Source organism: Apteryx rowi, unplaced genomic scaffold (genome assembly GCF_003343035.1).
Source record: "Apteryx rowi isolate R43461 unplaced genomic scaffold, aptRow1 scaffold_34, whole genome shotgun sequence".
Taxonomy (NCBI): Eukaryota; Metazoa; Chordata; class Aves; order Apterygiformes; family Apterygidae; genus Apteryx; species Apteryx rowi.
The window spans coordinates 1,096,768-1,124,005 of NW_020449863.1; the positions used below are offsets into that span (position 1 = coordinate 1,096,768).

Consider the following 27,238-nt stretch of genomic DNA (forward strand, 5'->3'; position numbering starts at 1 on the left):
CATAGCACAAAGCAGCCAGGACTACACTGTTTCATCTGATATAAAAGTAAAATAAAAAACAAATTATTTGAAATTGATGTTACATTTCTCAAATTCTTTATCAATATCGTATAATTTTTCTCTAGTGTTACATTTATACAGCTTAAAAAAGAGGAACTCGGACAAAAGTATCATCTTAAATTGAAAATAAAGCTGGGAAGCTATATGAAGCATATATTAAAACACACTTAAGGGAAAAAATATTGCAAAAATGCTGTCTTTTCCCCAGAAAAAATGAACCTGAGGGATTCAGAGTGAAGGTTAAGTTTTAAAACAATTGAAACATGTTAAGATTTTAAAAATATCAAGTTAAAGTACCCATGGCATCTTAACCCCAAGCACTTCAGTAGTCAAGCTGTTTGAAATCCCAGATTAAGTTAACTGACTTTTATAGAGATTAATATTTTCAATTTCTCATCTTGCAATCTTTATAAAACATTCTAAGGTTTCTCGGGCATTAAAAGTGCATTTACAGACCTTCAAATTTTTACCTTCCTTAAGTTTACTACAAAACTTCATTTCATAAATTTCATAGAGCTTTGTTTTAAGGATAATTACAACATTCACAGTAATTTTTAATAGAAAAAGTTCTCATTCTCAAAACTCTGCATAATTTTTGACAGGAATTATCGAATATATCATTTGTATAAATAAGTGAGAAAAGATTTGGATACTGGGACTAGAAACCACACTTGGTATTTTTCTGTCCATAAACCATCACCAAAACTTATGGTCAAGAGTTACAACTTAGCTGGCAATTTTATTGGTGATGCATCAGCATAACACCACAGATTTCCCTTTTGCACAGAAATACTGACCCTACAGCATTACTGATTGTAGACACTTGTTTATTGACGGTAACAGGGCAAGTGTGACGAGAAAATACGTATCACACAAATATGTGGTCATATTTTGAAAGGGTTACTGACACATGGCACAAGACTAATAAGAAACAGACATTTAAAACAGCTCAGAACTAGTGGCCATACCATCAAATTCAAAATATCAAACGTCAGGGGGTTCACTTACTTCTTTCCTTAGTCCTTACATGTCTCCTCTCCTATGGGGAAAAAAAAAGTTAAAAATTACCTGGGAATTCTCTCATAAATTTAGAGCTCCATGAAGGAACATAGCTCTGCACACATACCACACCAACAACCATAAGATGTGTCACAAGCCTCCAGCCTCACTAAGCAGTCCATAGCAACATGACTGTTGACAAGCTTCACAGCCTCAGCAATGGTGTGTTCTTGAAGGCAGCACACTCCTCCCTGACAACACTGGATCTGCTAACACCTTCCTGCCTTGGTAGTGATCCTGGCGGGAGTCCACACTTCATGCTGAGGGAAGCTTTCATAGGAATGTATTATTACTGCAGTGCCAGGAGAACTCTGCACAAACTGCTAGGTAAGCAGTCATTAAAATCCAGAATTCTGCAGCCTTTGCCAGTAATCCCATGTACATCACGCTGCTCTATCTCCCCGCTCAGTGCTAACTGCCCTCTGCATTAATTCGACCTGCATTAACCTCAACTAATGCAAAAGTGACACCTCAACTCAGTTACTCCTGTGTCTAACCACTGAAAAATAGCACAGCATGAAAAAAACATGTGAAGCATCCTAATCTTATTAATCAGCAAACACAAAACAATGCAATTTATTAGGTCCATACTGCTCAGCAGTGTTTTCTTCACTGCTAGTTGGCAGTGCTTTGAAAGAGGTGCTGGCTCACAAAATCTAAATGAATGATGAGAAGAAAGTACTACAGGGACTCACACAGCCTGGCTTCATATCCCAGCTTTCCAGTAGCAACCAAGAAGCAAGAAAAATCCTAAAACGCATGGAGAGTGGGGCAAGGAAGTGCATCCCAGGATGWTTGCCCTGAAGCTAAGTGCTTCCTTTTAGACAACAGAATTGAGTGGACATAAATGTCCCAAAGTAAAGTAGCTTAAACCAGACTAAACAAAATTGCCAAGGGACTCTCAGCCACAGCATATACAGGTCTTCCAGACCACTTAACACTAAAGCAGAACTAGAACCCTTTCAACGATAAACATGCCCTCAAGCTACCTACCTTAACTACACCAAAACATCCACAGTACACACTATGCTCATTAGCAAATATTTGTGAGAAAGAGCTCTAAATAAATCAACAATTATCACATGAGTAAAAAAGTACTCATTAAAGTAGGTTAATTGCCAATACTATCTGGGAGTTCAGCCTGCAGGAGAGCTTTTAAAATTTCAGACTTTTCTCACATCTTTTTAAAAGCAGTGAACCACCCAATGTTTTAGAGAAGAAAGTCTTATTAAGCTTCCTGATTCATGTTTGTATTTCCAGTTTGCAAAACAGACATCAAAATGCCAAATATTTTATCACGTTCTCCTTATCATTATCTTGCAGGATGGAAAAAAAAATCTCAGCAAACAGATTACTCTGTTAGCATTTCATTACCATTTAGATGGATGTACAGACACCATAATTTCAAAAGCAAAACACCGAGCGCTTCTTAAGAATGAACTCAGAAATCTGTTTTCTATCCATGCGTATATTAGAAAAAGAACTGCAACACATCAAAAACAGTACTCTACAATTGACTTAGGTGTCCTATTCTGTAGGTTTTACTTTTTGAAAGAGGAATTTATGTAACGTTTCCTCTTCTAACAAATCAAAACATGAAATTCATCAGCCTCAGATCAAGCAGGGTGGCTATACCTTTGAACAGATCATATCCTTCTAGATTATTTTTAAACAAACAGCACACATGTCAAAGGAAGAATATTCTTTTGCAACACTGGAACCTAGTTAATAGTTAAAGCCACGATAGTTGATTAACACTGTAAATTGTGCATGCTTCACTAGAAAAAAAATAACATGGTTAAGACCAATACATTAAACTCACAGAACACTCACAACATTGTATCATACATCTGAGGCACATCTCTACAACTGATCCATACCTCTGACACAAAACACACATATACAAATACACAAATTCCTAGTCAAATTTATTTTCACAGTTACTATCTGAATTAATATTCTGGATTATTCCCATGTGACAATTGTGTTAGACAACACATTGTCCAACATAGGACAATGTAAAAGTTGCACCATAGCTTCTGGATTATGCAGTCTTTCCCTGTCATCTTCAAGCAGAATTGTAGCTTTCATCATTTTTCACACCTTGTGAGACTGACATCAAGCTTTGGATCAGCAGAGATGAGTAAATGGTGCTGAAGCGTCGAATCACAAGGCTAAATTTGAAGCCTCGTAAGGAAAATATAGACAGTGCTCTTTAATCTCTACATTTTCAGAATCAGATTTAAAAACAAACACAGAGATGAATTAGTAACATTCAACATGCATTCCTGTTCCCATATAAAAGCAAGACTTCCCCCTGCTAGAGTGAATTTTACTATTGACATTTGTACGTTGTCATACAAAGAATAACAAAATCACTGATTTCAATTTAAGATCTTGCAACTAATGCTGCTGAGCTCCCTGCTATTATATAAGCCAGTGAATTAGTCATTCAGCTATGGAAACCTGAAGAACATACCATGAAAAGGATTAATAACCCTACCTATACCCCCCCCCTTTTTTTTTTTTTTTTTTTTTAAATTTCCCTGGCTTCATTACATACAACTGCCTGAGATTAGTCACTAGAGCACATAGGCTTTTGATCTGGCCTGGCCTGGCTATTCTTACAGTATGTTGCCATTCACCAGTATAGTGGATTTTTGGAATCAATAGTTGGCTTCAATCTTCATTGCTTGCATATCTCTTTTTCGCAATGTAAAATACAAAAATTAAGCTCAAATAATTTTTAAAATTGAGAAGAATGAATTATCATGGTTTTCATTGTCATGGAATACAAGTCCTCCTGCTACGTCATTAATTCTGAAAGTACCCAACTCTAAGACAAACTGACTGACGCTATAAGAATGAGAAGCAGCACTGACACAAAAACATGGAATTGCTATAAATGCTGTGCTTGATGCTCAGAATAAAATAAGCACAACTGTGCACAAGTGCCCTGATATTGTTCAATATACCAATGGATTACTATCGTTGGGTGCAAATATTTGCATTACTGAGAAGGATTTGAAGTTAAGATCTGCCTTGGACAAAAAGGTGGCAGGATGAGAGAATCTGAGGAACAAGCAATTCAGAGGAGAGTGGTGAGGCCCAGTCTATGAACAACACTTACTATTGTGCTGTTGTGTGCTCATCATACCTCGGGGATTCTTGGAGAGAAGAGACAATAGTGTTTTCTGCTGTAAGACTGCAGAACCATTGGAATGCATCATATTCAAAGGCTACACAGGCAGACTGAAGAACCAGGTGAAAGATTTCACACTGATTTTATAATCAGTCTCACATTACCAAGGGAGTATAGCCTCCCCAACATCTAGACACAGAACGAGATTTCCACTGCTTAAAAAGGAGAAGAATAAAGTCTCTGCACGGAAAGAGGGTATGGGGGGATGACCTGAGGTCATTTATAGCTAAAGTTACCCCCAAAAGTTGATACGTGGATGTTTAAAAACACTTCTGACCAAAGCTAGCTCTCACCTCCTCCTCTATTCAGAAGACTGTGACACTTCTACTTGGATATTCATCTTGCTACCAAACATGGCTGTGGTCAATATGAAACTATGCTTTCTTCAGACCAGTAGATGCAGCTTTCTTGTTAATATACATTGCATCTGTTCTCCAGTATCTGATTTAATAGCCTGTGTAGAGTTGCAGTCACTCAGCTAAAAACATCTTAGTCTCTCTGGACACGAGCAGTCAATCTAAAAGGCTACATTAAAAACAACAGGACAGGTTTTGCCATCTCTGACACTGCTCTTTTCCTGCCATTCTGCTGCCATGAAGATAATCAAAGGCACCTGAGCTCTAACCTTCTGATATGAAAGAAAGAGTACCACTGCCAGCATGCTACCTCATGAAGAACTCCCTTTTGAGAACTGAATTCTTCCTGTGCTATGACCAACACAGACCAACCTTGCTGTGATATAAACATGCAAGTTTAAAGCAGTATGCAGAGAGTGCTAAAGGAAACAAAATTTAAATGTGAGAATGAATATACAGTAGAGGAAATTCTGATATATATTTCCATGTGGGGGTTGTATTATCAAGCAGGGGACAGAATATCCTGTGAAAACAGATCTGTGATGGTTTTCTATTGTATTTTAGTCAATGAAAGAGATGTATGCAACCTCAGGTCAGCTTTCTTTTTTTATCACAGACAAACTCATCTAAAAATAAATACTGAAAAAGGAAAAAATGAAATATTCAACAACAATAGATTTTGTATTGTCTGGCTGAAGAGCCTAAATAATGAATGTCTGTTTTCTCTTTTAGTAGAGAAGCCCTTCCAAATAATAATACTAGTAATAATAGTGATAATAGTGTGAAGAATAATTTTAGAAAGCTGCTGTCCTTCAGAGTAGCCTCTAGCCAGGGCTCCAATCACTTTTTATTTAAACCCCCCAAATCCAGGAACCTTAGTGCAACAAGACACTTGTTTTCTTACTCATTAAAGAATTGATGTACAGTGGATGCAATTTGCTCCATCTCAGAGAAGGTTGCTGATCATGTACTTCCATAGCTCACTGATCCACAAGGTAGCAAAGCAAGCTGCTTTTTCTGCTCAAAGATACAATTTAGTGGCTGATAGGAACAAATTAGGCAATACAGGGAGAGGAGTAATCCAGGAAAATAGGGGCAGGTGGGAAGGGAATTGAAAGTTCTACCTTTATACAAAATACATGCACACTGTCTTTAGCCTTCTACTCACAATTCCCAATACTATTATCATCCAGTTAATGACCTTGAAAATTGACAGTTGCAAATATAAACTGCAAGTAATAGTAATTAAAGAGATATCATGGAGATTCCAATTACAGCAGCTCTTCCATCTACAGTACAATAACAACTCACAAAGTTTGTGTGGCATCATTATTGTTTATCCAAGAGAAAGTCTTCATCTACCCAACAAATGAGGTTGGTCAGCCTCCCTTCAGTCCCCAAGAAGGTTATGAAACAAATCCTCCTAGAAGCCATTTCTAAACATATTAAGAACCAGAAAGTGATCAGGAATAGTAAAATGGGTTTACCAAGGGGAAATGATGCCTGACCAACCTCACCGCTTTCTATATGAAGTGACTGGCGCTTTGGACACAGGAAGGACAGTGGGTATTGTATACATTTGTTGTCTATTTGTTGTATACATATACAGAATGTTTTTACACATTCTCCAATAGTCTCCTTATAACCAAATTCACAAGACAGGGGCTGTATAATTGGATGATAATGTGGGAAGAAACTTCGCTGGGACTGGATTAGTTGCACAAAGTCTAGCTGGCAGCCACTAACTAGTGCAGTCCCTCAGGGATCACTGCTGAGACCAATATTTTTTAATGTCTTCATTAACAACCTGGATGATGGAACACTGTGCACCCTCAGCAAGTTTGCAGATGACACCAAATAATTGCAGGGAGCAATCCATACACTGAAGGGCTGTGCTCCTGTTCAGAGGGACCTTGACAAGCTGGAGAAATGGGCTGAAAGAATGAACAAAAGCAAATTCAAAGTCTTGCCTCTGGGATGGAATAATCCCATCMACAGTACAGGCTGGGGGCTGACTGGCCAGGAAGCATCTCTGCAGAAAAGGGTTTGGAGGGTCCTAGTGGATAACAAGTTGAACATGAGTTAGCAGTGTATCCTTGCAGCCAAAGAGGGCAATAGCATCCTGGACCGCATCAGTAAGAGTGGAGCTGGCAGGTGCAAAGAAGTCATCTTTCTGTTCTATTTTGCATTTGTGAGACTGCATCTGGAATATTGTGTCCAGTTTTGGGCTCCCATTACAAGAAAGACATTGACATGGAGCAAGCACAGCAGAGAATCACCAAGATGGTTGAGGTGGAGCATACAACATACGAAGAGAAGCTGAGAGAACTGGGTTTGCTCAGGCTTAAGAAGAGAAGGTTCTGGGAAACCTGACTGCTGTCTACAACTATCTGAGTAGAGGATACAGAGAATATGGAGCCTGTGGAGGTACATAGCAATAGGAAAAGAGACAATGAACACAGGTTGGAAAATGGGAAATTCCACACAGATAAAAGGACTTTGGGTTTGGGGGTTTTATTTTCACCATGAGGCTGATAAACTACTGGAACAGGTGCTCAGGGAGGTTGTAGAGTCTCCATCCTTGGCAGTGTTCAAGATTCTACTGGACAAGGCCTTGAGCAACCTGATGTAATTAGATCAGGTTTGAGCAGGGCGTTGGACTACATGATCTCTGGAAGCCCCTTCCAGAACCATTTGAACTATAATATTTAAGCACCTGCTTTCATTACTACTAAGACAAAGCTTAATGAGAGTGGGGTTAGCAGGGTTACCAAAGAGCATTTGTTAAAATGCAAATGTTCCTATTTTAATCAGGCAAAGGCAGTATTACAGTCTAGACTTGCTTTAAAACAGGCTTTCATCACATGAACTTGGTCTTGAAGCAAGTTCTAATCACCTACTCAAAATGAGTTTTAATTATTGAGAGGTAACATTTGATTGCATCAAATGAATATACAACGTTACTGCTTTCTGGACAGCAACTTTTTTAATTAACAGTTGGAGGCCTTGAACAGAGGGAATAATCCACCAATAACACTAAGCCTAGAATATTTCTTCCCTAAGTCTGTAGTCTTGCCTGCCTTATTAACTAGTCAGCATTTACCATGTTCCATATGCTGAGCAAAGCTTTTGTCATACACATACACACAATACCAGGAGTTAGCTGATTTAATTGATCAAAGAATTCGTGTTTAGAACAGGAAATGCAAACTCAGAATCAACTTTCAGAACAGTTACTGACTGTGGATGAAGGGGGCAAACCATGGAGGCAAACCACTAAGTTTCTGCTGTCTTCAGCAAATTAGCTATCCCTGGCTCTTTCCATATATAGCATTGCCCTCTACTGGCCAGAACTCAATATGCAAAGGTTCTCTTTCAACACATACACCGCCTACCACATACAAATAATCTTTAATGAATGCTGGACAGGGCCTCTCAGTGTCTGTACCCATTCCTGTTACTTGCTGATATAATAAGAGGCATCTGCTTCAATTCAGTAATCAAAGCTTTTTCAGAATCCGATTTCAAGGGTTGGAGTTCCTCTGCTTCCTTCGCCCTACCCAGTGATACATGCAGCAGGACAACGGAAAATCATACCAACCACATATGCAAGTGGCTTACGGGTTACCCTATCTCTATCTACATACTGGTATGCACAGCTCTTACCTTTTTATGTTATATTCATGGGTGCTCATTCATTTTTTACCCACAGTAAAGAATGTTAACCAAATATGGGGTGGGGGGGAAGAATAGAGGAAAACAGAAAGAGGAGAGGCACCAATTAGTACTTTCAGGTCACCTTGCTTGTGCATACACTCCCTTCCATTTGTTCTTTTAGTGAGTACTGCCATTTTAAGTTTCAACATGGATAAGAACTGAGTAAGAGCTGTAGGAAAGAGTTAAAAACACCAAACAGAAGAGATCAATAAAGCATGAGAAATGTTTTAAATTTTAACATTTCCCTAGGCTAAACAAACTTTTGTTTTAAATGACTGGCTCTATGGTAGAGAAAAATATAAGAATGAGAAATGCCATCACCTTTCAGACAGGGAAATAAATAAATAATTAAAAGCACACCCACCCACCCACCCACCAGGATACAGAATATTTTTGAATTTTGGAAGCAGTTTAGGTTAACTGTAAGTGTCCTAAAGGACCTACATATCAACCTAGTCGTTTAAATCATGTTTTTGACACTGAATGGTCATAATGTATGATTAATAAGTACTAGCAGATAGACATAAAAGAAAAGTAGATTTGAGGGTTTCTGGAGGTGGTGGGTGAAGGAGGACTTGTTCAGTTTTTTATACTAACCTAAAGCCCAGTATGACACAGCTTCCAAAGGTGGAGAACTACTGTAGATAGCATGGATATACATGAGGTGAATCATCAGCTCAGCCAAGCACCACCAAAAGAAAATGCGAATTATGCCCACGATGAAAATTCCAAGATTTGTCTTCAAACTGAAGGCTTCTTGCCTCCTCATCTAAAAGAAGAAATCCAAAGAGGTTATATGATACATAAATGATGAACTGATTTACTTAAATAATCATCTTGAGATCATTTTTTAATTTCATCTGTTATTTATTTCTATTAAGAGGAATTTTTGACTAAAGCATTTGGGAATTCTTGACATACTCTTTTAATTGAGTCTGGTTTCTACTCTCTGAAATTTATAAAGTAGTAGAAATCAGCAAGAAGTAGAAAACTGAATGGTAAACAAAGTCAAACAAAAGTCTCCAGTCAATACCACAAGACTAGATGCAGTATTTACAACCATTCGGTTCCATCTGCATGTGTTGAAGATCTTTTCCATACTTCCAGGTGACATTCCCATTCTCCTTAAACTGCATAATTATCTGTGCAGCTGAACCCTGTGGGAATGCAATGGTATCTATTAGAATGGTGTAATTTCCACACTCGGCACCCCAATGCAGGAGGATCCTGACTATTCTTACCTCATACTTTTCACGTGCCAAAGGGTCTGCGCACTGCTTTGCTAGTGCACACTGCCCAGTGCTTTACATGTCTGATCTTTGTACCTGCTCCCATTTTGCATTTATTCCAAATGGACCCTTCAAATGGTCTGGTCCTGCAGGCATATCTCTGAATATCTCTGAACAAAGATGCAAAGACTGTCACACTTTCATCCCTGCACTGTCAATTCAGAGACTGCATCATAGTCACCAGTTTCCTCCAGCTGCTGCCAAATTTAGGGCCAGGAGGCCTAAGGTCCATTATACTGAATGTCATCACTTTCAAGATGGCCTGAGGAAGGACTGGCTTGGTAAGAGCCACTTTATTACTAAAAGGCTGTCAAACTTGAGAAGAATTTCTAAAGAACAGACCCTGACTGTGTGAATAAGTTCCTACATGTCTAATCCAGCAAAAAGTACCTACTCAGATATAAACATAAGTTTATAAGCATGAACAAATATATGATATATAGCAAAAAACATATGAAGCATATGACAAGAGAAATTTTCTTAACTTTTCTAACTTTTTTCTTCATATTTTCCAATGGCACTAATCATCCTAAGGCCTGTTCAAACAGAAGAATACAATATGGATAGAAAGTGCTGTACAGGAGCAAAACAAAAGTCTCAGGAGGAGGTATAAATTACCTATAAAAAGAAGATGTATATAGCTGCCCACCCATTTGGGTAAGAGGCTTACAAGCAAAACAAAGAGCTTTCACACAATTTTTTCTCCATGTAGCTCTTAAATTATTTTGTCATGTAGGTTTTGTGGAAATTCCCTGACACCATGGAAATTACACTAAGAACATAAACAGAAAGCCAGTATCCTCAGCAAAAACCTCATTCCTGTTAAGCTGTTAATTTTCAGAGAAAGCTCTTTCCCTTCAGACTCCTGTAAAAACCACCTATAATTAAAAAGTCTTGAATGGGCAATGCTATTATTAAAAAAACAAATCAACAGACAAGAAATTGACTTTTCGCTTTGGGTTAGCAAACTGTTGTCTAACTATTTGAGAACTATGCTTATATGTGAATAAAAAGAAACAAGGAAGAAGGTTACTAACATCTTACTTAAACATCTTTTGCACTAAAAGACAATTAATCAGACATCCTATCCTAAGGAAGAGCCCTTAATTAAAAACAAATAAAAATTCTTGAGGGTATCTGTTAATAAGAACAGAAGTTCTCAAGGTCTTATTGTTGACCCTGCAGAAAGCTAGATTAAAAAAAAAAAACAGTCAACAAAAGCATTTCAGCTGATTGCAATGAACTCTGAAATAAAGATAAGAAATCCTAAGTCTTACAAACATGGCCACTTTTCTGTTTGTTTGTTTGTTTTAAAAGGAAAGGACTGAACATGCTTTAGTGAGCAGCTTAATTCTGTGTCATGAGCACAAAATACAGTCAGAGTATTTCAGTAATTGAGGACTCCAAAAAGCCTTATTGTGTTTGACATCATAGACATCATGCAATGTTTTATACAGGTTGATGTGTACCCTCGTTCACACACTCATAGTACACTTCTCAAACGTGAGTACTTTGAAGCACCTGAAGCCATTTCTTCCAGCTRTAGAAGTACACAATCATCAGTAACATCTCTTGCAAGAAAAAGCCCTGTCCTTCCTTCCACAGACACTCACAAACATCATGATAGGCATACACTTTGGGAGCCCTCAGCAAAGAGAAGTAACAAAATTCTGCTGCAGAATACTAGAAGGACTACTTGTTCAAACTGTCCAAGCAGCCTATAGAGCAGGCAGAAACCTCAAAACAGGCCACTGAGTTCCCCCGAAGAAAGTGGTAAAATCCCAATGACTAATCACCAAAGTGCAAGGCAAGCTATGCACCAAACTAACATTTCAGTCCTGAGGATAGAGGACCAGGGCACATTATGGCTGATCATTAATCATTCTCAAGTCCTACAGAACCAATCTGGTATAGAAAAGGGCAAGTGCTATTAATCTTAACAGAATCCAGACATGAGACATTCGTTTCTTTAATTCCTGTACTTTATCAACATCTATAGATAATGAAAAAGTTGAATGAAACTACAGCTGTGAAGGAGAATAAGATTTTCCAAGCAGCAGCCCTACCAAACACACAGGGAAAAAAAAAAAAAAAAAAAAAAACCTGCTTGCTCTTAAAACATCTCAAACTTCTACCAGCTGCACTGGATTACTACTTGAGAACAGTTCATCATTTTTCTCTTGCAGATTTGCCAAGGTGAGTGAAACCTATGTGATGTGTTGAGCAAATGCCACTTAAATCCAAGTGAAAGATCAGATAAAGGAAAGTTTACAGTTGACTAGTTTCTCAAGATGCCCCCCAAATTCTTAGGCCACTAACTACAGTAAACAAATTTATATACTATTATTTTACCTTCCTTCTGCAGTATAACAGAATATGATCAAATAACTTAATGAAAAGACAGGATTGCCTAAATGTCTAGTAATTTCTATGCACATCTATTATGGCATGCCAAAATTCCTACTTGCATTTGTCATTATGCTTCTGCTCACTCAAATCAGTCCTGAAGATAAATATTTCACATGTAAAACCAGAGGCAGATGAAAATCTGTGCAGAAGAGGCAAGTCTTCAATTGGCCAAAAACACTTACAAAATTAGCAGTTCCACCCATCTGCATGGACAAAAAGTCATTCTTGCAAGTACAACATAGAGCTAGAATGGCATTAGCACTGTTCACTAGCACTGTTCACTTGAAATCTCTGTAGGTAAATTTGTCCTAACTAGAGGACATTTTGGAGACTACCGTTTAATTGCAGGTACTTGCACAATGGGGCTTCAAAACTATGACTAGAACTTCTGTGCACCACTTCTACCCAGAAATTTTAAAAGGCTGTTAATGAAATGTCACAGCTTCTCATTTTTGCATAGCAAAGAATGCATATTACTAGTATTATTATTAAGCTCTTTGGTTCATACAACAGTTTTTTGGTTTCTATTTTCAGTAACTCTGCTTTCCAGTGTGCTGAAAAGCAACACTCTTCTCAGTCCCAGCTTCAATTAAGTGGTTCTGCAGTTCTCATTCTCCTTTTGTGCAAAGGGCAATAAATATACTTGTGCAAAGGGCAATAAATATACTTTTCATATTGTACACTTTGAGCATACTGCTGAAAACTGCTAACTTAGAAACCCATCTCTAACCTCAGCTGTCAAGGTAGTATCTTCTTCTTACGTAATAACTCTGAAAATGCACTTCAAGCAAACATCACCAAGAAACAAGTCAATAGCATTATTCAATATATTTTCTTTATGACTTTAACTGAACAGATCTATGCATATTTAAATGAGAACATTACAGATATAGGCATCCCATCCTTTTTTATGTTTGTCTTCTCCGCACATTGTCTCACACCAAGAATACAGACTGTCTTTATATGGGGAGATGGGCCATATTCAGATAATCAAAGTTTCATTTCAAGATCCTATGCACAATTTTTCCTACCAACTATCTCTAGTCCACTCTCTACTCTGGGTCTTGCATAGGTCTTCTGAAACATTGTTCGAGAAACTCATCTTCCTCCACGAGAAGTACAGGAATATAGGTGGAATTTAGCACATTTTAGAAGCTATAAAATAATAAATAGTAATAAATAGTTTCCTCAGTTTCCATGCAAGTCAATCTAAAAAAAGAATCATCTTATTCATTTTAAGTTTTTTATCCCCATTTCCTCCAGTTATGTTCTTTTCTTGAAAAGGGCTTTAAAGATGCACAGATGATTGGCTTGTTCTCAGTGAAGCCTGGAAGATTGCTTATTACATGTTTCTGTCAGTCTTCCAGATGCTTTTGCTTATTTGACTCATATCCCTTAATGACATCCCATTGGCAGTAAGCACTTTAAGAAACCAACTTTCTTCAAAGTGATGAAAGAGCACTTGACTCTGCCCCTTTAATTCATAACACTTCTGTCAGTCACAGCTCAATAAGCATCTCAGCACCTCTGGTTCCTATTCTACAGCCTCCAGTCTCCAGGCTCATTTAAGAACTCATGCTGAGATATTCAAAGCTACACAGAGGATTTGGACACCTGCCTACTATTAAATCTAATGGAAAATGAGCATGCAAATGCATTAGTCAGCTTCAGAATTTTAGTGTCTATTTACGGACGTACCTTGTCTCTCCTATTTCAATTGTAGGATTCACAAAAGCTTGCATTCTTTCAGTAAATGAATCAGATGTTCTCCACTGCAGCAAAAGGGAAGCAGAGCTGATCCCTCCAGGCTGACTTAGCTACAAGGACACCATTTCAGTAGCTCTCACAAAAGCACAGCCCCATTGCTGAAAGCTCCTGACATTCCTCAGGTAACTCAAGCCATAGCAGCCGATCTCACTGCCCGTCAGAGGACTGAATTGCTCTGGACTCTGTCAGCATAGCTGATAACTCTGCAGCTGAAAGCAAAAGGTGGCCCTGACTAAAAGAGTTTCCACAACACACACACACACCAAAAATGCAAGAATGCCAACTTATGTCAGTTATGGGAAAGAATTCCGTGGAATAAGTTCTTTGATCAAGTCAGGAATCTGACCAAAATTACCAACATAGATGATAGGAAACCACCAGTTACAAAACCATGACACCAACTATTTATTTAGGCTTCCTATCAGCCTATCTGAAGTCACAGTTTAGAGATAAAAATCCTGTGGTCGTCTTTTATTCCTGCAACATCCAGTCCAGGATAAAAAAAATTCAACCTTGTGTTTTCCAAAGTCATTGAATACAAATGACTCTTAGCCTTGCCACTCATGTCTCAACCAGAATCTCAGTTTTCATTTCATTTTATCTTCATAAAAGCTAATCTCTATCTGTTATGGTTTCAACAGAAAGCTTCCAAATACAAACAGAAGCAATTCACAGACACCCAAATATAAACAGAAACAGCAATGTCATGGTTTGAACTGTCCACTTATGTGAATAAACCTTTATCCCACTGATGTTAGCCATAAACCTCACTGACAATTATTTCATTTCTTACCAAACTGTACAAAAAAATAAGGAAAGCAATAAAGCATGAAAATATATGTTTTTTTCACAGTCTTCCAGACATGAAAAAGGAGCCTGTGAGGCAAGAGAAAAAAACATTCAGTAAGAGAGACAGGCCTTTCACATTTAAAGAGCTGCTCGGCTTTCAGAAGTCTGAAGAAGTGACCCAAGTAATTAATCAGCTGCTTTCAAACCAACATGATGGAAATTGTGGCCCCATGTCAGTCTCCAAATCTAAGGCCTTCATGAGCTCCCAGTACTAAAAGGAACTTTCTGTGACTTCCTGTGATCTGTTTCAGAATTAATAGTAGAGATTTTCAGGGGACTGTTGTACAGGGGACTGTACTTTATTCACATTTATTTTTCTAGCTGGCTCTCCCCACCTTTTTTTGGTGCGAAGGTCTGAACAGAGTCCAAACAGCAAACTCATTTGCTGCTCAGTTAATTAACACTCCTGAAATACTGGTAGCCTCACCTCCTTATGGAGGAAAGTAAAATAAAAATCTAGTCCAGTAGCTATATACAAAAATTTTTAATAATCTAGGAATGTAGTGACATGGTTTATTGACTCCTTGTTGAATGGATGGATCTATGTCAGATAAAAATAAACTGAGAAGTAGAAGAATTTTAGTTTCTAATGTGGGGTGTCTTGAAGTATTGTCAAATTACCATTGATGTGCTCAGAACTAACCTGTCTTGATGTTTCTATAACATCATTTGATAYTATCAAAATTAGGTGGAAGATACAGTTTTAGGCAACCAAAAAAATTCTTATTTTCTAGAGACTACCTAGAAATAGAAAACCTCTAAATAACTAGGAAAAAAGAAAAGTTATACAGAATCAGTTATAGATACTTCTACTGAAGTCACCAAATGCCTGAAAACTCCTTTTCTTTATGTTTTTTCAGAGTACCTAGTTGACTGAAAAATAGATATTTACTTCAGAAGGTAATAGAAATTAGGGTCTAATAGAAAAGGTTAATCTGATAGCCTTCAGTAACTTTGTCTCTTTTTACTCTCTCTCTCTCTAACCTTAGAGTCTAATCAACCCTTCTCCACTCAAACACTAGACATAAAGGCCTATTTTGACATTTCTCTTTAATCAACCAAATATATACTCAAAGTTAATTATCAGCCTTATATGAATTCAATATAACTCTACAGCTGATATATAAACATGGATACATAAAACTGGCTTCCAAGTACAGCCTTCCCTTTTTCATGCAACATACTCAGGATGTGCCAAGAAAGAGAAGATGAATATATACAAGGAAAACTAGATGACAAAATTTTGTCCTGTCTATCTAAAATTTTCTTCTGATTAATGTCAAGATTTCTCAAATTATGTTTAAAAAAAGAAAAATCTATCCTTCGATTCACTTCTAATGCACTATAGGTTCCATGTATAGATTTGGCAGCTGAAAAGATAACACCGTTTTCTCTAACAGTTCTTAGTCAAATTTTAGTCAAGCACAGATGCACTGAAAATAAGTATCTTCATGATCTTAAAAATACCATTACCTGCTTACTAAACTCATCGAAGTTCATAAGAGGTCCGTTGTGGAACATAGGGTAATAAAACACATATGCCAGCATCCACAGGAATGAATGGGATGATTTCTGGGTAGATCCATGCCAACAATATTCTAGGCTGAAACTAGTGTAGAAGAGGCAACGAACAGACATGGTGAACAGAAGCAGATAGTACTCATTTTCAGTGTCATACCATTTTCTCTGTAAGACAAAACAAAAACAGATCATGATGTGCAATGCTGCGTTTTAAATATGGTAAGACTGTGGTATCAATCAAGATCCTAACTTTAACAGTCACCAGCAGCAGCAGAAGGCAACTAATGCTAAAGAAGATTTGAATGAATGAATGTCTCTTGAACGAATATCATAATTTAATGTATGCAGAATAAGCATTGGCTGTTGACAGAGAAAGGGCCTCCAGAGCTGCTGTAACAGGCATAAAAAAATAACAACATAATTTCAAAAATGCGTCCTGTTTCCACACATTTTCAGTTGTATCCAGAATGACTATGATATCAGGAAAGCTCTGCTTGGAGCAATACCAGTATTTTCCTCAGTTTTTGTCCAGTAATGCAATGTCCAAAATGGCTGGCAGAGCTGATGACAGCCAAGGAGCTACCAGGAGTAAACCCAATTCAAATCTGAAAAGAATCGGCCACTAGTCAGAAAGCCCAAAGTTGGAAAGATTTGACTGATTGTTTGCCGTGTGTGATATTCTGTCACACATGCTTTCACCAAGAACATATCCTCACCGAAAAAAAAAAGGGGGGGGGGGGAAATATCAGCAAACTCAGTTTGGCTGATTAAATTTGTATTGCAGTGGACTTGAGAGGCCCTTTCCATTTCTCAGCAAGACAGAAACCTGTCTATACAACATGAAAAGGCCCCCTAGCTCTTCCTCCTGCCAAAAAAAAACAAAAAAAAAACAAAAAAAACCCCACCCACACACAGGATGACAAGCCATATAAGCCATATAGCACATTCCCAATTTCTTCTTAGTCCAAATAAATGCAACAAAGATATTTCCTTACAACTGAGTAATATTTTCTCCAAAATCTATATTGCCCCAAAAAGAGAATTAGAATAAGAACAGCAAAAATGAGTTTACACAAATCAGCTCTGAGTAGGCAACTCTTGTTTGGTATAAATCAAAATGTTAGAGAAACAGTCTTCATTTCCATGCAGAAACCTGCACTCACAAATAAGATACTGTCAGGCTTGACTAAGCAACTTCTGGATATAAACCCAAAAATTGAGCACTTTAAATTGGTATGATTACACCTCTAATGAAGTAGAAATACATTTACTAGAGCATTAGTAAACTGTTTGTTTATCACACCCTATCTCCATTGAATAATACTTAGACACTCAGGCACACAATTTCATCTCAACGCACTGATCAGCATGATTGAGAGTAATGTCCACTGCTCCTCATGAATTACAATCAAATGTCGTGAGATTGAACCACATTGCAAGAAGCATTAGAAACTGATCTGAAAAGTCAAATCCAAACAGAGAAGGGGGTGAGGTAGCTGGGTTTTCATATTCAAAACATAATAGGCAGATCAAAGGGAAGAAAAAAAAAATCACAAATCTATGGGTTTCTCAGATGATTAACCAGGTGGATGGTATATTACAGCCCTGTTCTAAATGGGCAGAACAGAAGAAAGGATCAGGCGTGGGTGCCTCAGTGCCAAAAGAAAGCCAATACATTTAAATAAATTTTGAACACAAAGGAAGTTCTAGGGGGACTTCAGATAGCAACTCTAGAATAGAAAATTAAATATCAAAATGGAGCAAATTCCATCATACAGAAGGAGTTGGACAACAGTAACACTAACAAGAATTCATATTCTATGATAAGAGCATGGATCTGAGCAACCACAACAAAAATCAGGTGAAAATGCTTGGTAAATATTTGGAAGAATTTCAGTAACAGCTATCAGCATTTGGAAGACAGGACAGCAGAAATGGTTTTTGACCTGTACCAATATCATCATATACTCACCACAGAAATGTCAAACACCTGGAAATCAAAGATCTACTGAAGAATTTAGATCCAAAACAGACATTTCTGAAGATCAAGGCACCACAGCTATTTTTTTAGAAATCTTAGAATATTTTTAGAAAAACTAAAAATTCTGTTCAGATATTTCACACATTCACCCATTTTCAGTAAACCAGACTTATGAGAACGAGAGCAAGACTCAAGTTTTGTTTTCGTTTTCCTTTGCCAGTCTCACAGCAGCATGCTAACTTATGTTCGAGCTTTGAAACTGTATTCAGGACCATCATTATAATATCTTTATTCACTTTTTTGAGAACTTCTCTTAATCCAAGTAAATAGTGCAAGGTTTATATTCCTGTACAGTTTAGACTGTTTTTTCATGTCACAGGTTATAATTCTATGGCTAATCACATACTTGCACAACATAAATCAAGAAAATTATAACCATTACATTATCACAGTGACTAGACACTTATAATGTAGTATCAGATCTCTCTGATAGTCTCTTGAGGTGAATTTCACATTATGCACTATAGTGAAATTTTACTGAAGACTTCTACCAAGGACAGAGGTTTAGCTCCAATGATTTGCACTTATATTGTAAATCACATACTATTTTGTTGCTTTACAGTTTTCCTAAGTCTTCCAGTGGTTTATTAGCTTTATATTTGCAGTTTGCTTCCCGTTAGATATCAGTTCCTCTACTGTGCTTCCCAAACAGCAGAATACACATAATAAAGCTATTTTAGCTTCCCTTCACTGAACAAGGAAAAGAAGCTATTAGTAGCAGACGAGTGGTATTCTGGTACGTAAACAGCAGAATGAACAATTCACATTAGAGTCAGCGGATCTTTTCCTGCACACATTAAAGACAATGTGAAGATACCCACTCATCCAAGAGGCGCTGTACATGGCTCTACAGTCAGGACAAACACAAAATGAAGCAGCGGAAAAGGGTGGCATGGAGGGAAGAAAAGCTATAGAAAAAAATATCACTGTAGGACAAAATGGGAGGCAAAGGAAAACAGCAAAGGAACTCAAAAATGGTAGACAGAATGGAGATCAATTAAAGGAACAGGAGATAAAGCAGATAACAGGAGATCCACCAGCATGCTGAGTTTTGCCACTGAACTGTTTCTTACACAATGAAAGACCACTACATTATCCTCCAGAGAACCATTCTGTTCATTGGAGGTAATTAAGAATATGAATTCAGCCATTTCTTATGTACAGAAAAAGAGTTCTGTTACAGAGCCTTCTGACAAGAAATGACTCTACAAGGCTGTATCTTCCCTACAGTAGTTCCTTGCAACCTCCGCTTTCCCCTACCTTCCCCTTAAGTTTCTGGGACAAAACCCCCCCCACAGGTTTTAATGCTGAAGAAGTGACTGCCCCCTCCCACCAAAACGCTGTAGATGTGTCTCAGACAACAGATTGCCAGTTTCACTCATCAACTCATTCACTGTCTTAGAACCCTGCAGGATAAACAGTATCAAAACAGAACAAGGCAAAAGGAAGAGAACACAGGCAATAACAAATGCAAGCAGAGCTACAGACAGTAGTTTTAATTAAATGTAGTCAAGACTTTAAGAGAAGACGACACAGCAGGCTAGCATGTACTATAAATTTAATACAACTTAATCATGTCATCTGTTAACTAAAAGACTACAAAAGTAACTAAAAAGGATGTCCTCTGTCTTCTCAGTTACCTCAACCATGTGCCTCTGCAGAGAAATAATAATTGTTACGAATCTGGTGCCATACCATTTTAGCAGGATATCTTTCAGGTCTTAACATCTTGAGAAACATTTGAATCCACAGGACAGAGACCACTAGAGGGAGGGCTCACCAAGCTTATTAACATATCTACATTTCTAATTTTAGAATCTCTACCAAGGCTCACTGCAGCTAAACCTTCAAAGTTTTTCTGAGCCAACCTCTGCTTAATCGAAGCGATAGTAATTTTGCAAAAAGATAGCTATGGTAATGACAAATAATGCCATAAAAAAGTGCTTCTGCACTTAATTCAGACTACTGAACTTACCTTTGCTTCTTCTATAGCTGGTATGCGTAAGGTGGATAACAGGATAAKAGAGCACATCCATGTCAGGATTGGTATCTTAAACTGAGCCACAGCAAACGAAGTAATAGCATGTAGCAAAATCACTGCCAAGCCCTTGATTCCTAACAAAAACCAGCAGGCCACCATTCCATATACCATCAGACACCAAGGTTTATACTGCAATAAAAGAAGAAAGAATTATCAACTTTTACTTCAATTATTTCGAACATTAAAAAACACACTTAATATCCAGACTCTTCTGCATATGCTTGACAGGAATAAAAAACCCACAATTAACAAGTTTAAAAACAGCTATGGAATTACACAAAGAAATATAACTCTATCCATAAAGAGATAACAGAAGGGATTAGGTGTGAAATATATAGACTCCCTGAAGCTCTTGGGTTAGGATTCCAATTCCTCCTTTCATTCTCTGAACTAGGAAAGTTTATTTTTGCAAAGTTTTGAGATAGCCTTTCAGCAGACACCACAGTTTGGCTCAGATATTATCAGTTGTTAAGCACTGTTTAACTTGAATAAGGTGCCTTTTCCAGCACTCCTGATCAATTTGCCTCTCTCTCTCTCTTGCAGGGCACGACATCCAACCCTGATGGCCTTTCCTATGCATTAGTATGTGCCTTAGCAGGAAGAGAGTGGAAGACAGCTCCTTCAAGACCAGAGTAGGGCTGCTTTTTTCATATCAACAAGAGGACAGCACTGAAGGGAGAGGCGTTCTAACAGAAACTAGTCCAACAAAACTTGAAACCCAATTTGGATCAAACCAAACACCAGAACAGCAGTTTCAATGTTTCCTTCTTACTATACAATAAAACCCAGTAAGAAAAGGCATTGCTTGGAGCTTTCCCTTTTCTCATTAAATCTGGTCTCCCCCCTCCCTCCTTCAAACAAAAGCGTTGTGTTACCTCATGGAATAAGGAACAGACATGATAAACCATACAATATACTATACTAAACAAGGAATTTCAAAGCCAAATAAAGAATAAGACAGACAGTCTTGAATATAATGAATTAACTGCCTTTCATCTTGATTATCATTCAGCCAGGTACTCTCACCACAGATCTTGTTAAGTTCATTCATGTTCTTAAACCATTACAGCTATGAAAATACTACCATTGCCAGATAGAAGTGTTGTACAGGTCTCATAGATCATAAATAAAACAAATATATGTATTTTTAAAATCTTACAACATGCCACAGGATTTATACTTGCTTCCTGTGATCTCCAAAAGAATTCCAGGATCTCCAAGGTAGGGACAAAAGCACACACAGTAAACATCCAGGCTAAGAGCATTATCCTTGCAGTGTTCTATATTTATCTACAGCTCATTGATTGCGGATGTCTCTCACACTCTCCTATTTTTGAAACGTTGAAAATAAAGCCAACATGATGCTAAGAAGAAACAACCAATGCAATTCCAACTGTGCAATTCCAACTATGCTTTTTACATAATTCAGGATTACTTGAAGTCATAACCAGACAAGGTGCATACACTTACCTCATTGCACACTATAATTCTATATTCAAAAGACAAAAGCAGAGAATCACACTGAAAATCATTTCAGTACAGTAAGAGCAGAGATCCATTCATAAAATTTGTGAGACTGATGCTCATATAATTCATCCAAATTGATTATTCTGTGAACATTAAACCCAAATACAATTATCCTGCTTATTAATACTCTGATCACTGTAATGAAACCCAAGGATTTCATATTTTTGTCACATTCTATTCCAGAGAATTTCAAGAATGTTAGTCTCCTTCTCTGTGTAAGGATGTAAAAGCTAGGCAAACATGCRTTACGGAAATCCAGTGAATTACTCATAGCTAAGCACGGGCTTAAGAATTAAAAGTGATAAAATGGGATTCTGAGGCAGCATTTGTGCCTAAATTATAATTCTTCAAGGCTTTCTACAAAAGGTAGTTCTGAAGAATTCATTGCAGAAGCCTCTCTCACTTGACAATATATAGCTAAAACTTACTAAGTTTCAGACATCCTAGGTAACTAGCAGGCGTGCTCCTAGGGGGCATCCAAGTGGGGTGCTAAAGTTCAACATCTAAAATTAAGTTGTATGGAGGCATCTATGCATTACTAATCAAAGTATTCTTTATAGCAGTCAAGGTATGACTTCTTTCCTATTCTGTATAAATAGCACTATTAAAACAACTCTCTTGACTCTACAAGCTACACACCACAATACTCCCATGAGAGAGAGCCACAAATAACATGCTGAATAGTTAAGGCAACCAAAGGAAGCAGAATTTCAAGACTGGTTGATAGGTGGAGATGAAAACAGTGCCCCAGTGACCCGTTCTACTGGAAGGCTGAGTTGGGCATGTAGCTGGATTCTAGCACAGCCTTGGGGTCTGAAGATACAGACATCACCCCCCACCCCGTCTCACTTTCACACAGAGCCAGGCATTGAGGATGCTTAAACTAAGCAGCTCTTGCACTTAAACAGCCCCTCCATCAGAAGAGGCCTGAAAGACTACCCTAAACTGCTTGTGAGCTACCAAGAGCCAAACACTAGCACCTCCGTGCTACAGTCACAGAATCTCAGGGATTTATTTGGCACATAATCTTCTCATAAAGAACTACAAAGCACTACACACTGCACAGCCTTATGTGATTATTCCCTTTGTTAGGAACAGCTACTGTTCCAGCCCCAGGACTCTTGGGATCTAGATAAAGTATGCCCTAAATTCTGGGTGGTACTTCCAAGAACCAACAGAAAGTCTCAACACAGGCTCTACAGAAAGCTATGTGTATGAGAAAAACGATTATATACAATTGCACTACATAAAGTAAAATTGCCAAGACCATAATTTCAAATGCTTCTGGACAAAATGGATTTCCAGCAAGACACAAGAGGATATTTGTTCTGGAACATTATTAGCAACTAAATATGTTGAAGACTTTTCAACCTCCTCTGAAATATGCTATATGGTCCAGTGTCAGAGACAAGCCATAGCCCATTCTGCCACAACAAAACTTGTCAGGCCTGTTTTGTCCTGATAATGATTACTATTATATACCTTGCATTTTACCCGTCCTTTTCAAAACTGATCTCATTGATTTATGATGACATTTCTTCTTTTTATCTACAAGAACCAGCACTTTTAATTCTGTTCTCCATGCATAAAAATCATTTAAATTCTGAGACCGAGCTAGCAATAGTAATAATAATAATAATAATAATGATATTATGGATATTATTATGGAAAGATGTCCTCAGGGACTTCCAGTATACATCCTATGAACCGTAACTCCTGGCAGTCACATCTCCATTTCAACTGAGCCAGTCTATTTAGGGACTTCAGTATTTTTATTAAATTCTCAACTGAAAATATAGAAACTGATATCAGACCACCTACACCCCCACCAAAGAATAAGTGTTTAGTATGCTTTTAAGTAAGGTAGCACACTAAAAACTTAGGAGTGGGTTTAAAACATAGAACTGGCTTCAAATGCAGTCCTCGCTTCAAATGCAAAGAGAAGAAGGGAAACCAAGAGGGAGTAAGGGAAATAGACTGGGACAAGGAGCCGAAGAAGGGGTGCAGAGCTGAAGTGAGCAGATGTGGCAGGTAGGGAGCTCTGGGACAAACAGGCTGCAGTAAGAACCCTGACCAACTAGTCTGTAATGGAGACTAGAAATTGGATGAAAAGCAAAGTTGGAAAGGAGGCAGGGCAGCAGGAAGAAAAAGGAGTGGTAGTATCCACAGTTGAGACAAATGAGAAGAGTCTATGTACCCTAGAGAATACAACTTCCCAGAACTGGAGTATAACCCAAAGCATCTGCCTCATGCTGTTCCCTTGCTGTCAGCAAATGCGTGGGAATCTCAGTTGCAGAGTATCACAACTTTCACTGCTAGTCCACCCAGAGGATGAAAACCTACTGTTACTTATGTGACAAATCTGTGCACCAAATCTAACAGTTCCAACTCTATGATCAACCCACATGGATGCCAATATGATGCCACAGGATGGAACGTGTCTTTAGCCATTTGCTAAAATATTTTTGACATTATACATACAAGAGTATAAACACTGTAAAGGTTCAAGTCTCAAAAGTTAGCTTTATTTGAGGCATTTTAATATGTGCCATGTTTATTCACCTCCTTCAACACCTGCAATGTTTATTCACCTCCTTTAACTACACGATGACATACAGTGCTTCCACAGGACCCCCACCCTATCCGTTCAATGAGCTGGCCCTGTTCTGTAGAAGAATCACAGTGGCAGGGTAAAGAAGGTGCCCTTTGACAAGCTCATTCATCATTTCTTGCAATAGCCAAAGCTGCACAGTGACCAAAGCCAGAACTCATTGGTTGATCTCACTTTTATGCAGTTAAATACAGCCCTGCAGAAAATGATTTCTTTTCCTCCCCAAGCCACAGAATTCCCCTCCAACAGCGGGCTGGTCTTTTAAATCAGACTTTTCACAGATGGTCATTAAATGAATATTCCTCACTTTCTGGGAGCCTGGCTTGAGACTTATTTGCAGAATTGTTGACTACCCCATTTCCAGTGTCAGACAGTGGGAGCTGTATTTGGACAGATAAGGTGCTAAGCGCTGTCAAAGAAATCTGAAAAACTGCTCCTTAGGCATCCGGATATCTAAAATGAGCAGATATTTTGAACCTTAATTTTACTGAACTCTTTGAAATTGGGATAATGCTAATTTCTAGCTATATCTTGCAAAATATGTGAAAATGGTAAACTTTTGTGAGGTATTCAGATACCACAGGTCAATGGAAATGAAAAGTCCTCTCAGCAGAGTTAGTTAAAAACAGGGCACTTCCATTAGCTTGAAAATTCCAGTATTATAGTATATGTCTCTCTATACTTAACCAGTGCCTGCAAAACCAAACTACTTTCATTACTCGTTGTGTATTGATAGTACATACAGAGGAAAAAGCTACACAACTTAAAGGAAACTGTTCTTTAGGTTTTCCAGGCAAAGAAACACTACTTTGTCATGAACTGCATAATCATGTTATATTTCAAATAATCATCACACCAAAAACTGAATAATCATTTCAAAATCTTGAAAGAGAATAACTACATCCTTTTAATGTATATGAGTCAAATATTTTTAGTATTTCACAGCAAAACATAATTTTTAAAGTATAAAGCGTCCAACTGTAAACCTAATGCAACCAATCTCCTCACTTTGTACATCATTACAAATCAATTTAAGTAATGCATTCCACAGAACTCAATTTTCATCGGTTTGTAGTCTAAATGCTTGGTTTTCAATTCCCACAGCTAATTAAAACAAATGAAAACTCACTGCTGCAAAATAAATGTATACGTACCTTCTCCATAAAGAGTCGGGACATTTGTGATACCAGTAGGTGACCAACCAGAGGCCACAGTATATGTTCCCTTCCCCATTCTATCCAGTAACTCCACTCAAAATCCAGGGGATCCTAGGGCATCAAGTGAACTGGTAAATATGAGTGTCTAACCATAAAAAGATATTCTCAAAAGACAATGAAATGTCTTAATAAAATACTAGATCCTTTATCCAATACCACAGAACACAATATGTAAGGAATTTATTGCTTAAGCAGTCAAGTCTGATTATTCACAGTGATGAGCTTCGAGAACTCCATTTTGACTTCAAATTATTTAAACTCATAGAAATATCTTTAGATGGTGTCATGTTTCATAAACCTAAAGCCGGAGCCAAACATGACTTGACAGAAATCTTTTAATTTTTCCCATCAATATTGCAAGAATTTTCAAACCATAAGGCACACAGGTAGACACACGYGCACACGCACACACATTCACCCAGAATGGGGGAAACAAACTAGTGAACACACCGAGATGGAATAAGATTCCCACKTCTAAGTGCTTCCCATTCATCAAACATATACTTGTTTTTGTTCAGTCATAACATTTCTTTAGGAGGCCTCTAGGAACAGTATGTATTCTGTATCATGTTCACTAGGATTCGTGTTTGTAACAGCTGAACAGCACGGGAACGAAGCGTACAAAGTGCGTTTGAAACAGGGACAGTCCTTTATGCAAGCACATGCACTTCAATCTTTGTTTCACCCTCGACAAGCTCACTAGTCAAACAGGGTTGGATGGAGGAAAAAAGCCGTTTCCAGGTGGAGTGCTTCACGTCGAGGAAAAGGGGAAACAGAAGGAATTGCAACTGCACCTGAACTACTCCTGGGATTACCCAGTTATACACCTCTGTTACTTCAAGATCCACATAACAGTGTTACCTTAATTCAGGTCAATTATCCTGGCACTCTTTCAGCAGTTATGTAATTTTTAACTTTACAAAAATGGACTAATGAAAATTTATATACATTACTGAAGACTTCCAAAACTACGTATATTACCTTGGCTCCTAGCCTGAAGTCTCAGATTGACCACAACAAAATAACTTGTTTTTGAAAAAGAAACAAAGTTTGCACTTGGAACATGCCTTTTCTACAAAACCTGTGTTCTACTATCTGCTCAGGGTAACAACTACATGTTTAAAAGTTCATTCAAGAATAATGTGAAGGAAAAGAAGAAAAAAAGAAAATTCCTCTCTACCCAGGCCAGGAAATTACACGCAAATTGTTCCACATATTAGGAAGAAAAGGTTTTCTGAAAACAAACTGTTAAACTAGGCAACAGACTGCTACAGTAATCATATGAAAGACAGCAACATATCAGAGTAAATGTTATCACAGACACTGCAAATTGTCACAAAGCACATATTATATCAGGAGAAATACCTAGCTACCTCCAGAATCAAAATACTCAAACACAACACAATTAAAAACAAACACACACACACAAGGAAAAAAATACAATTGGAATACAATTGCAACAATGCTGTCATTCTTTAAGACCACTGATACATTAGCATAGGACTGAAATGAAGATTTGACCCCAAATGCCTAGAAAGTGCACTTCAGTGTCTCTGTCCATCCGGCTCTCTT

The 27,238-nt window shown here is 37.8% G+C and overlaps 1 protein-coding gene across 2 annotated transcripts in view; it reads right to left on the minus strand.

The window, feature by feature from the left end:
* Window positions 1-27,238, minus strand: part of HHAT (hedgehog acyltransferase) — a 116,955-nt gene that overhangs the window by 78,191 nt on the left and 11,526 nt on the right. For both annotated transcript variants that reach the window (XM_026072404.1, XM_026072405.1), the window contains 4 exons: window positions 25,604-25,717; window positions 20,246-20,440; window positions 16,182-16,394; window positions 8,992-9,163 (listed from right to left, as the gene is read on the minus strand). In XM_026072404.1, the coding sequence (XP_025928189.1) occupies window positions 8,992-9,163; window positions 16,182-16,394; window positions 20,246-20,440; window positions 25,604-25,717 (694 nt within the window). The remainder of the gene's footprint in view (window positions 1-8,991; window positions 9,164-16,181; window positions 16,395-20,245; window positions 20,441-25,603; window positions 25,718-27,238) is intronic.